We start from the raw sequence: 11,293 nt of genomic DNA, 5'->3' as shown, positions 1-11,293 counted from the left end.
CTCAGCCTCCCAAGTAGCTGGGACTACAGGCACATGCCACCATGCCCGGCTAAGTTTTTGTATTTTTAGTAGAGACAGGGTTTCAGCATGTTGGGCAGGCTAGTCTCGAACTCCTGACCTCAAATGATCCACCCACCTCGGCTTCCCAAAGTGCTGGGATTACAGGCGTGAGCCACTGCGCCTGGCCAAAATCCCAATTCTTAAGGGGCACATAAGTAGTTGCAGAAACTACACCTCCATCCATTCATACAACCATAATTTACTGAATACCTACTATGTGCTAGACTTCGGGAGTACAGAAATTCTACAGGCAGTACACTGGACGTGGCAATTGTATATTTTTCTTCCTTGATGTTTTGGAGGTATTGCAGAAAAGTGCACAGCCTTTGAGTCAGACAGCTCTGCTGCTTTTTTCATCCTGTGATATCAGGGCAAGTAACTCAACCTCTCCTATCTTCAGTTTCCTCATCTGTAAAAGAAGAAAAGTAAAAACACTTCGTTTATGAGTTGTTTTGAGGGTGAAGTGCAATAATATATACAGATAGATATTACCATGTCTGGTCTTTAATAAGTGTGGTAACTATAGCCGTTATTACTACTACAATTAAAAGTTTTAGGAAGGCCGGGCACGGTGGCTTACGCCTGTAACACTTTGGGAGGCTGAGGTGGGCAGACTACTTGAAGTCAGGAGTTCAAGACTACCCTGGCTAACATGGTGAAACCCCGTCTCTACTAAAAATACAAAAATTAGCTGGGTGTAGTAGTGCACATCTGTAATCCCAGCTACTCAGGAGGCTGAGGCAGGAGAATCGTTTGAACCCGGGAAATGGAGGTTGCAGTGAGCCAAGATGGTGCTACTGCCCTCTAGCCTGGGCGACAGAGAGATGCCTTAAAATTTGGGTCTTCATAGAAGAGTGGGAGATGGCTATTCACTCAATAAGTGTTACTGGGCCAGGCACGGTGGCTTACGCCTATAATCCCAGCACTTTGGAAGGCTGAGGCAGGTGGATCACCTGAGGTCAGGAGTCCGAGATCAGCCTGGCAAACATGATGAAACTTGGTCTCTACTAAAAATACAAAAATTAGCTGGGCATGGTGGTGGGCGCCTGTAATCCCAGCTACTCGGGAGGATGAGGCAAGAGAATCACTTGAACCCTGGAGGCGGAGGTTGCAGTGAACCGAGATTGTGCCATTGCACTCCAGCCTGGGTGACAGAGTGAGACTCAGTCTAAAAAAATAAAAAATAAAGCGTTACTGAAGTATGATATGTCTGGGATGAGGTACTGGCATGAGTATAATAATAGACAAAACCTCATACCCCATGCCTAGCCCTCATATTGCTTAGAGGGGAGGAGTAGGGGGCAGAGAAATAGCTTGCAATTACAACGCAGCGTGACCATTGCTGTGTTAGTGACACGCCAGGATGTTTGGGGAATTTGAAAGAGGGTCACCTAATTTAGCTGGGGTGTTGGTGACAGGAGAAAGGTATTAACAAATGACTTTCTGGAGAGATAACATTTGAACTTTGTCTTGAAAGAAAAAAGTAAAAGTCAGGTGGAGAAGGGGTAAGCGCTTTCCAAAAGGGAGAAGGGCTTTTGAAAAAAAAAGAAAAAGAAAAAAGAAAATTGAGAGCACACATGTTTTAGGGACTTCAGCATCAAGGTGTGTATGTCAGGAGTGTGAAGATGGAGAATTAGGCAGGCATTCCATCTTGAGGCATCTTGGATGACATGCTAAGAAACTCAACCATGATTCTGAGGGCTCTGGGTAGCCAATGATCTAATTTTAGGGAGATCATCCTAGTACCAATATGGAATATGTATTACATGACCAGGGCATTAGGAATGGCTTCTTAGAGAGGTGCCTTGAAATTTGGGTCTTCATAAAAGAGCAGGAGATGACTGACTATTCACTCAATAAGCGTTGCTTAAGTGTCATATAGCTGGGAGTGGGGTAGGAGGTGATTGATATTATCTTGGCAAGAAATGAGGAGGGTCTAAAACTAAGGTCTTAGTGGGGCACAGAGAGGACGGACCACCGAGAGATTTAGAAAGTCACATGGATAACTTTGAGGAGTGATTGCATGTGAGAATCAAGTAAGAGTAGGAAGTCTATTAGTTCTCAGGTTGTTGACTTGGGCAATTTGGCAATGATGGCCATTCCCCTAAATAAGGAATTCCTGGGAAGAAGTACATCGGTGGGGAGGAATGATGCTGGGGGAAGGGATGAAGGGAATGAGGTTAGATTTGTAAAAGCGGAGACTGAGAATGATGTCCTGAGTAATATTGAAATGAAGACGTGTGGTAGGCAGTTGGAGAAATAGGTTTGGAGCTATCTCCTAAGGATAAGTCTCAGGAGAGAGACCTGGGCTGGAGATATAGATTTTTTCATCATTAGCATGTAAATGGTAACCAGATCTATAGTGTTAATGAAGTTATTCAGAGAAAATTTACAGAGTGAGGAGAAGAGAGACCTGAAGATAAAACCCTGGAAATATCACTAAGGAAAGGTCAGGAGGAAAAATAAGATGCTGAAAGAGATGGAGAAGAAACAGCTGAGGAAGCAGAGAAAGCAAAGAACAGGAAGAAGTCATCGATGAAAACCAGAGTGAGACAGTGTTTCAAGAAATAGGAAATACTCCACAGAGTCCATTCAGGTTAAGAACGAAAAAGGGCAGCTTTGGCAATTAGGAAATCGCTGCCCACATTGGTGAATCAGAAAAGTGCTGTTGTGGGAAATATTCCAGGAGAGAAGACAGTGCAAACATGTTGTGGGTAAGCAGGAGAGTTCCATATGCCTGGGACAGGGGGCAGAGTAGGGGAATCAGGTTATGAGGCCAACTGCCTCTTCCCCAATCTCAATAAGCCTTCAATGCCGTGCTCTGCAGCTGGGCTTTATTCTGTAGGCAACAGAGAACAAAACACATAGGCCAACTTTTTTTTTTTTTTTTTTTTTTTTGGTATAAGTCATTTTTCAAGATTGAGGTAAACTTTCTTTTCTTTTTTTTTTTTTTTTGAGACCGAGTCTCACTTTGTCGCCAGGCTAGGCTGGAGTGCAGTGGTATGATCTTGGCTCACTACAACCTCTGCCTCCTGGGTTCAAGCGATTCTCTTGCCTCAGCCTCCCAGATAGCTGGAACTACAGGCATGTGCCACCATGCCCGGCTAATTTTTTGTATTTTAGTAGAGACGGGGTTTCACCATGTTGGCCAGGATGGTCTCAATCTCCTGACCTCGTGATCCGCCTGCCTCGGCCTCCCAAAGTGCTGGGATTACAGGCTTGAGCCACCGTGCCCGGCTGATTGAGGAAAACTTTCTGCAGAGCAAAATGCATAGACCTTAAGGGTTCAGTTCAAGGAGTCTTGACAAATGTGTAACCAACACGTTGATCAACATAAAATATTTTCATCACCTCAGAAAGTTGCCTTGTGCCCAATTCTAGTCAAATCTCTACTCCCTCTATGCAACTATTGTTCTCATTTCTATCCTTCAGATTACTTTTTTCTATTCTTGGATTTCATATAAATGAAATCACGAGGATGTAAACTTTGTGACTGTCTTCCTTTGTTTAACATATTGTTTCTGAGACTTATCTATGTTGAGTGGATTAGCAATTCATTGTCTTATTGCTGGGAGCATTATTATATAGATAGATTACAATTTTTTATTCATTCTCCTATTTGATGCACATGTAGGTTGTTACCTAACACCTACTAGGTTGTTAAAAGGCTTTGGCTATAATGAATAATGTTGTCAAAAACATTCTTCTGCAAGACTTTTTTTTCTTTTTTTGAAACATGTTTTCATTTATTTTAGGTCATTGCCTAGGGGTGAAATTGCTGAATTTTAAAGTAGCTAAATTATAACTTTACAAGAAACAGTTTCTAAAGTGACTGTACCATTTTCATGCCCACCAGTAATGTATGAGGATTCCAGTTGCTCCACACCCTTGGTCTTTGCCGTTTAGTGTTTTCGAGCTTTTAAATGTTAGCCATTCTCATCAGTATGAAGTGGTATCTCATTGTGGGTTTAATTTGCATTTCTCTGATGACTAATGATGTTGAACACTTTTCCAACTGCTTATCATTTGTGTATCTTCATTTGTTAAGTGCTCAAGACATTTGCCCATTTATATTTATTAGATATATGTTGAGAGAAATGATAGTTGTCTGCACATTTTATGTTGAAGGTAATTGATACTGACACATTTTAAAAGGGCTTAAAATAGAACCATTTATGCATTTTGTTAAAAACTGAATGCTTCTGAAATATGAAAAAAGTCTTGCCTGTCTAATGTTACATAACCTTAAATTTAAGTCAGATAACTTTACATTATATAAAAATAACTACATTTAAAAAACTTTAATTTTTGTCTTATCCATTATGTTATTATATGTCAAGCTCTTTGAAGTTGGGACCCTGTTTTCTTTATTGACTCAGGGGCAGACCTTTGTGTTTAGTAGCAAAGAAAACCCGTGTCACTGATCCATTTTGTCTCAGATTGAGCCAGGAACCAAATCCGCACCATGCAGGCTGAGGTGAGGTTTTCTGTTTCTGTATTTAGCAATGGATGCTGTCAGAAATACAGAAAAGACAGACACAGGGACTATTTTTGAGTTTGCACATGGGAGCACATGCATTGTGTGGGAGGCTCTGCATCCTGAAGTCATCTTGGGCATTTGGTTGTGAGGGCTGGCGTGGGCATCTTGGTTTTAGCTGAATCCTAGCACATTGCCATAGGTACCTCTGAGGCAGGAGAATAGGGCCTGGAGGCAGGGAACCTAAAAACTTCCTAGGACCAGATCAGATGGGAACACTTCAGCTATGACAGGAAATATCCTCTTCATTTACACAGGGAGTACACCAAGTAAATAACTTTGTAACTTTATTTTATCCTCTTCATTTACATAGTGTGTACACCAAGTAACCAATTGAAACCTCTATGGGTATTGAAACCCCAGAAAATTCTGTAACCAGCCCTCCTTGAGCGGCTTGCTCGGGTCTGGGGAGTGTACTTTTTCAATTAATCTCTGCTTTTGTTGCTTCGCTCTTTCTTTGCTCTGTTTGTGCATTTCGTCCAATTCCTGAACCTGGAAACCCTCCATCCCTAACACTTCTCACTCCTGGCCTTACGTCTAAATCATTCTTGTGTTTTCTTGACTTATTTTTAATGCAGATGTCCAGAACCAATTTCAGACCTACTGTGTCAGTCTCTTTGTGGATGGTGCCCAGCATGTAACGTTTGGAAAATAATCTGAAGTGATTGTGATGTGCACCTTCTGTGAACTGGTTTATGCTCACAGGCACGCCTGATTTAGGGTCCTAGGCAGACCAACCTCCAATCAGGAATCGATGGAGGTGGTGTAGATACTACATTAACTTTTAACGAGGGCCTCGTTTCTCCTAAAAATAAGAGACCAGGTGGGGTTCTAGGCAGGGTTGGTGGCAGGAACCCAACAGACGCTGAGCTGGACCAAGCCGGGCTACGTCTCCCTCTCTGCGGCCGCGCACCCGGCTCCGTCGGCGCACGCGCACGCAGGGGCCGGCCGGTCCTGTGCGCACGCATCGCGCACGCCGGCGCCTTCCTTTGGGAGCCCGGGCCGGTGGCGCGGGCGCTCGGCAAATGGAGTGGGTGCTCGCGGAAGCGCTGCTCTCGCAGAGCCGGGACCCCCGGGCCCTGCTTGGGGCGCTGTGCCAAGGGGAGGCATCCGCGGAGCGCGTGGAGACGCTGCGCTTCCTTCTGCAGCGGCTCGAGGACGAGGAGGCGCGCGACGGCGGGGGCGCAGGCGCGCTCCCGGAGGCGGCGCGCGAGGTGGCAGCAGGATACCTCGTGCCACTGCTGCGGAGCCTGCGCGGGCGCCCAGCGGGCGGCCCGGACCCCGGTCTGCAGCCTCGCCACCGCCGGCGCGTGCTGAGGGCGGCAGGCGCGGCCCTGCGCTCGTGCGCCCGCCTGGCTGGGGCTCCGCAGCTGGCGGCCGCGCTGGCTGAGGAAGCGCTGCGCGATCTGCTCGCCGGGTGGCGCGCGCCTGGCGCCGAGGCTGCCGTGGAGGTGCTGGCGGCCGTCGGGCCCTGTTTGCGGCCACGCGAGGACGGGCCGCTGCTGGAACGCGTGGCAGGGGCTGCCGTCGCTCTGGCGCTAGGCGGGGGCGGGGACGGGGATGAGGCCGGGCCCGCCGGGGACGCGGCGGCGCTAGTGGCCGGGCGACTGCTGCCAGTGCTGGTCCAATGCGGCGGGGCGGCGCTGCGGGCCGTGTGGGGCGGGCTGGCTGCGCCCGGGACGTCCCCGGGGTCGGGCCGCGTAGAGGAGAAGCTGCTGGTCCTGAGCTCCCTGGCCGAGAAGCTGCTACCCGAGCCCGGCGGCGATCGCGCCCGCAGCGCGCGCGAGGCGGACCCGGACGCCCGGCGCTGCTGGCGCTTCTGGAGGACCGTGCAGGCGGGGCTGGGCCAGGCGGACGCCCTGACGCGCAAGCGAGCGCGCTACCTACTGCAGAGGGCGGTAGAGGTGTCGGCGGAGCTGGGGACCGACTGCACCTGCGGGCCCCAGGAAGGAAACGGTACCTGCCTCTGACCCCCAGCCCAGTGCTACCTACTTGGCTGCCCCGGAGGGGAGCCTTCATGCTTCTGAAAACTAGCTTACCGGGGTCGCCACTCCGATCCATGCAGAATTTGGTTATTCCGGGTTGTTCCCCTAAAGCCTGAAAACCTTTGGAACCCCCTCTCGAGGGTGTTCTCTGAAGTCACAAATCACTGCAGTTGGGAACGTTCTGACCCAGAGCAGGTGGAATACAGCACCCGTGGAATAGTTTAGGAAGATGATGGAGCCCGTGTAAGATTTTACAGACCCAAATCTAGCACTATATCGTGGTAGATTTATCCCAATAGGAACGGTTGATAGATCTATCAAGTTGAAAGAAAAATTATTTATTATTTATCTGTACTGACCAGTGGATTGAGTCTTGAGTGTTAGAATTAAGCGTCCTAGAGGCCATCACACTCTTTTGAAATTTCTCCTGGTAATTAGGAACAGGATTTACTAATATTTGTTAAACATGTTTCTTAAGTCGACCTTTTGAGTGTATTTTTGCCATTAATTTAATAGAATGAATCAGATTTTATTTTTTGATTTTCTGAGCTGTGCTCTCTGCTGTGTGCAAGAGTAATGAAACAGCAAGGCCTCCCTTCAAGTTGGTATGTTACTGTTGATTGGTTTGACTTCAGTTATGTTAAATTTGCGTTTAAACTATCAAACTACAAAGTAGATTGACTCAAAATTGTCTCAATAGAATATTTCTACTTTTTCAACGGTAGCTGACCATTTATTAGAGGTAAAGGATTTTTGTTTGCCTGAAGTTGTGAGGTTATATTTTCAAGTAATTTTAAAACATTAGATGGATGTGATCATCCCTGAGAGTTTTCACTGGGAAATATTTTAAAAATCATCAAAAGTTAAACATTCATTTATTTGTATGAGTCAGTTATTTTGCAGTTTTTTTTTTTTTTTTGATGGAGTTTCACTCTTGTCACCCACGCGGGAATGCAGTGGCACAATATCGGCTCTCTGCAACCTCTGCCTCCTGGATTCAAGTGATTCTCCTGCCTCAGCCTCGTGAGTAGCTGGGATTACAGGCATGCGCCACCATGCCTGACTAATTTTGTTATTTATTAATACTTTATTTATTTTATTATTTTTGTTTTTTTTTAGACGGAGTCTCGCACTGTTGCCCGAGCTGGAGTGCAGTGGCACGATCTCGGCTCACTGCAACCTCCTGCCTCCTGGGTTCACGCCGTTCTCCTGCCTCAGCCTCCCGAGTAGCTGGGACTGCAGGCGCTCGCAACCACGCCTGGCTAAATTTTTTTTTTTTTTTTTGTATTTTTAGTAGGGATGGGATTTCACCGTGTTAGCCAGGATGGTCTAGATCTCCTGACCTCGAGATCCGCCCGCCTCGGCCTCCCAAAGTGCTGGGATTACAGGCATGAGCCGCTGTGTCCGGCCAGTTATTTTGCAGTTTTAAGGATGAGCAATGGTGTTTCCATGCTTCCTGCAACTCCCATTTCCTCTGTTACAGAAAGCAAATCCTGTGGGCTCTTTTAACGAAATATTTTGGGATTTACCCCTATGTCTTGACATAATATATCTTAGTTATATAATAAAATATATTGTCACAGGTAAAATTTTGGTTAAATGCATGTTCAGCATTTATACGGTTATGACCGTAAATGCTGCTCACAGGTGATCTATGTAGGAAACTGATCATTTTTCTCTTCCTGCAAGTTTTTCATATAATTTTGATGTTTTAAAATGTGTTTGATTCTTTCTATACTTACCACGGATTCCTTCTTAAATTCTTAACCAGTTGACTAAATCTTTCCTCTACAAAATCAGATCATCAGAGGTTTTATACGTTTTCCTAAAGAAGCTTCTCTCAGAGTCCCCTTACATGCCCAGATGTGGCAGGTTTCTCCCTGTGCCTGGTGCACAGACCTCACGCTTATCCTGGGATTCCCTTCACCTGGGTGCTCTGTTGGATCTCATTTCCTGTAGTTCCTATCTTCCTCTTTTTTGCTTTACTGGCTTGTGTCAGCACAGTGCATTCTCTAGCAGTTTCCTGAAATAGGATTTTTTTAAGGTCTTGTTTGATAATTCCATCAAAAGCTCCTTTATGTCTGCCATCATGTTTTTCTCTCATTTCCATTTGACACTTTTGGAGTTTCTCTCCTGAAATTCCCCATCTGCTCATCTGTTTATGCATATTGTTTACCTTTTCCATGAGATCTTTTAGCATATTAATTATAGTTACCTGCAAGTTTGATACCCGGACCATCCAAGTTTGGCTTTGTTTTCTGTTGTAGTGTTTGGCTATGGAGTCGCTTTTTTTATGTCTTACTGTAATAACAGTAGAGATGGAAGTAAATATTTCTGCCTAGGGATAGGCACTTTTACTTTGTGGCGTTGAGTTAGTCTAGCTTGTAGTTGAGCTGGGTTTGGCGTTGGTTGCTATATTTGTTTTCAGTGCACTCTACAAGCTTTTCCCAGGTGGATTTTGTGGCTACTTGCTTAGCTGAAGCCTGGAATCCCAACAGGTTTTTCTCCAGCCTGGGAGGCCTGTGCCACAGTTGGAGGTCTTCAGCCAAGGCTTTGTCCATCCCTCAGGTAGACTGCTGATGCTTGTTCCTTGGTGCAAGAGATGAGGCAGGGGCTTTTCATTTCTTCCACTGCAGCCTTGTATTAGGCCCCATGTGTCTGAGCATCAGCATTCCTGCTCTTTCACTGTCTCTGCTCCCTCTCCATGGCAATAATCATTGCCTCCTACTTAGGGGTGGGTTTAGTTTCCTGGCCCTCACCTGTGGCAGCTGCATCCTGCACGTGTCTGTGGTAGGTCTTGGGTGTACTGTCCTGCCCTCCTCCAGCACCTGCAGACCAGCTTTGTATCAGTGCAGGATATCTGGCAGTAGGGGGTTTTCTTCCCCTTCCACAGCATAAGATGCATTCGCCTAATGTCAGTGCAGGGCGAAGGGAGCAGGTTTTCTGTTCCTGCCCTAGAGGCAGCCAACTTTTGCCTGGTATGAAGTCAGGGACAAGGGTGAAAGTGTGGGAGGGTTTCCTGCCCCTCCACAAGGGGCAGACAGCTTTGACCTCCTGTCGGAGAAGGATCCAGGAGGGCAGGCACGTTTTGGCAGTTGATCACCAACTTGTACTCCTGCAGGGCATGGCTGGGCCTCTGTAGTTAGTCCTGCTGCCCTGGGTGCCTACTCCGGGGATCTCCTGCCCTGGCCACAGTCTCTCTTGAGAGCACCAGGGCAGGCTTGAAGAAAATTGCTGGTAAATGGATGTGGACTCCTTCAGCAAGCTGTCAGGCTAGCCCACTTTGGTCTTTAAAAACTTGTCAAAATGCCATTTTTAAAACCGCTTTTTGGGTGACCATGTCTTCCTCCTGTGCCGGAGGTAGAACAGTTTGTGTGGCCTTTCCATTCTTGGAGCGGCTTCCTTCCTTTTGGAATTCAGACCACCTGGTTGCATTGTGACCTCAGCTCTAATGCTCCCCCCACCCACCGCACAACAGTTTAGGATTTTGTAGACTTTTCAGCCTTTCCTCTTTGTATGACAATAACGATCTCCTATGGTTTTCTATATCCTAATCAGCAGCTGAAACCATACATGTCTAAGTGCCTTTATTTTGTCCTCACATTTCATTGATTTTTTGACTGAGGGTAGAATTCGAGCCTGGAAGATATTTCCATGCAGAATTTTAAAGGTATCGATTGTCCCAGAAGCTACAGCTTCCTCTGTTGGGAAATCTGAGGCCGTTCTGAATCCTGTTTGTTTATACAGGAACTGTTTTTCTCTATGGAAGTGTGTAGGATCAGTGGCTCTAGCATTCTGAAATTTCACAGTTTTGATAGGTGTCTATTTTCATCCTTGTGCTGGGCACTTGCTGGACTTCCTATGCAATCTGGAAATCGTGTTCTTCAGTTCTGGGAAATTTTCTAGAATATTTTGTGGATAACTTCGTCCCTTTCTGTTTTCTGTTCTTTTTTTAGATATTGAACTTACTGGACTTTCTTGAAAGCATCTTTTCTAAGGATTTTCTATGATTTTGGATTGAGTTTTTTTTTTTTTTTTTTTGAGACAAATCCTCGCTCTTGCCCAGGCTAGGGTGCAGTGGCGTGATTATAGCTCACTGTAACTTCAAAATCCTGGGCTCAAGTGATCCTTTCATCTCAGCCTCTGGAGAAGTGGAGATGATAGGTGTGTACCACCATGCCCTGATAAGTTTTTAAATTTCCTTGTAGAAACAGGGTCTTGCTATGTTGTACCAGGCTGTTCTCAAGCTCCTGGTCTCAAGCAATCCTCCTGCCTCAGCCTCCCAAAGTGTTGGGATTACAGGCATGAGCCGCCATGCCTGGTCAGAATGTCCCCTGTTTAATAATATCCTGTTCTTATAACAGTACTGTCTTCTTAAGATATTACTGAAAGCTTTTTAAAAAGTTTTCTTCTCCCTGTGTAATTTTATTTTCTCCAGTTTCCTCCTCCTCCTCCATTTGTTTTGGTCTTGATCTTTAGTTTAGAGGTTTCCCCAACTGTCTGATGATTTTAGATCCCTGTTTATGTTTAAGGATAAGAAATCAAAATTGGGTTTAAAGCTCTAAGCCCATGAGTGGTGCTGTTGACTGAACTTCACCATAAGGTGATTTAGCCAAGCCATTTCACTAGGGAATCTTGGATGTATTTTCAGGTCTTCCCTCCTGGGCTGGCCAGATTCTGCAGAGAACATCTTCTGGTTGTCTGATGCATA

The 11,293-nt window shown here is 46.0% G+C and overlaps 1 protein-coding gene and 1 long non-coding RNA gene across 8 annotated transcripts in view; one reads left to right on the top strand and one right to left on the bottom strand.

Annotated features, from left to right (window-relative positions):
* Positions 1 to 314: 314 nt before the first annotated feature.
* On the bottom strand, positions 315 to 7,294 carry LOC108583597. The gene is made up of 2 exons (XR_001898393.2): positions 6,637 to 7,294; positions 315 to 469 (listed from the first exon to the last, which is right to left on the bottom strand). It is a non-coding gene; the product is annotated as an uncharacterized LOC108583597 (long non-coding RNA).
* TARBP1 (TAR (HIV-1) RNA binding protein 1) overlaps positions 5,319 to 11,293 on the top strand; it is an 84,536-nt gene continuing 78,561 nt past the window's right edge. For 2 of the 7 annotated variants that reach the window (XR_002519069.2, XR_002519070.2), the window contains exon 1: positions 5,319 to 6,553. Coding sequence is in view for 3 of the 7 variants with exons in the window: in XM_021931488.2 (XP_021787180.2) it covers positions 5,623 to 6,553 (931 nt within the window). In the remaining 4 variants the exon portion in view is untranslated. The remainder of the gene's footprint in view (positions 6,554 to 11,293) is intronic. The other 5 variants (XM_021931485.2, XM_003893745.5, XR_002519066.2 and 2 more) reach the window with 4 other exon arrangements.

Source organism: Papio anubis, chromosome 1 (assembly GCF_008728515.1).
Source record: "Papio anubis isolate 15944 chromosome 1, Panubis1.0, whole genome shotgun sequence".
Classification (NCBI taxonomy): Eukaryota; Metazoa; Chordata; class Mammalia; order Primates; family Cercopithecidae; genus Papio; species Papio anubis.
Note: the sequence above shows the minus strand (reverse complement) of the source record. Positions and strands in the feature narration are given on the sequence as shown.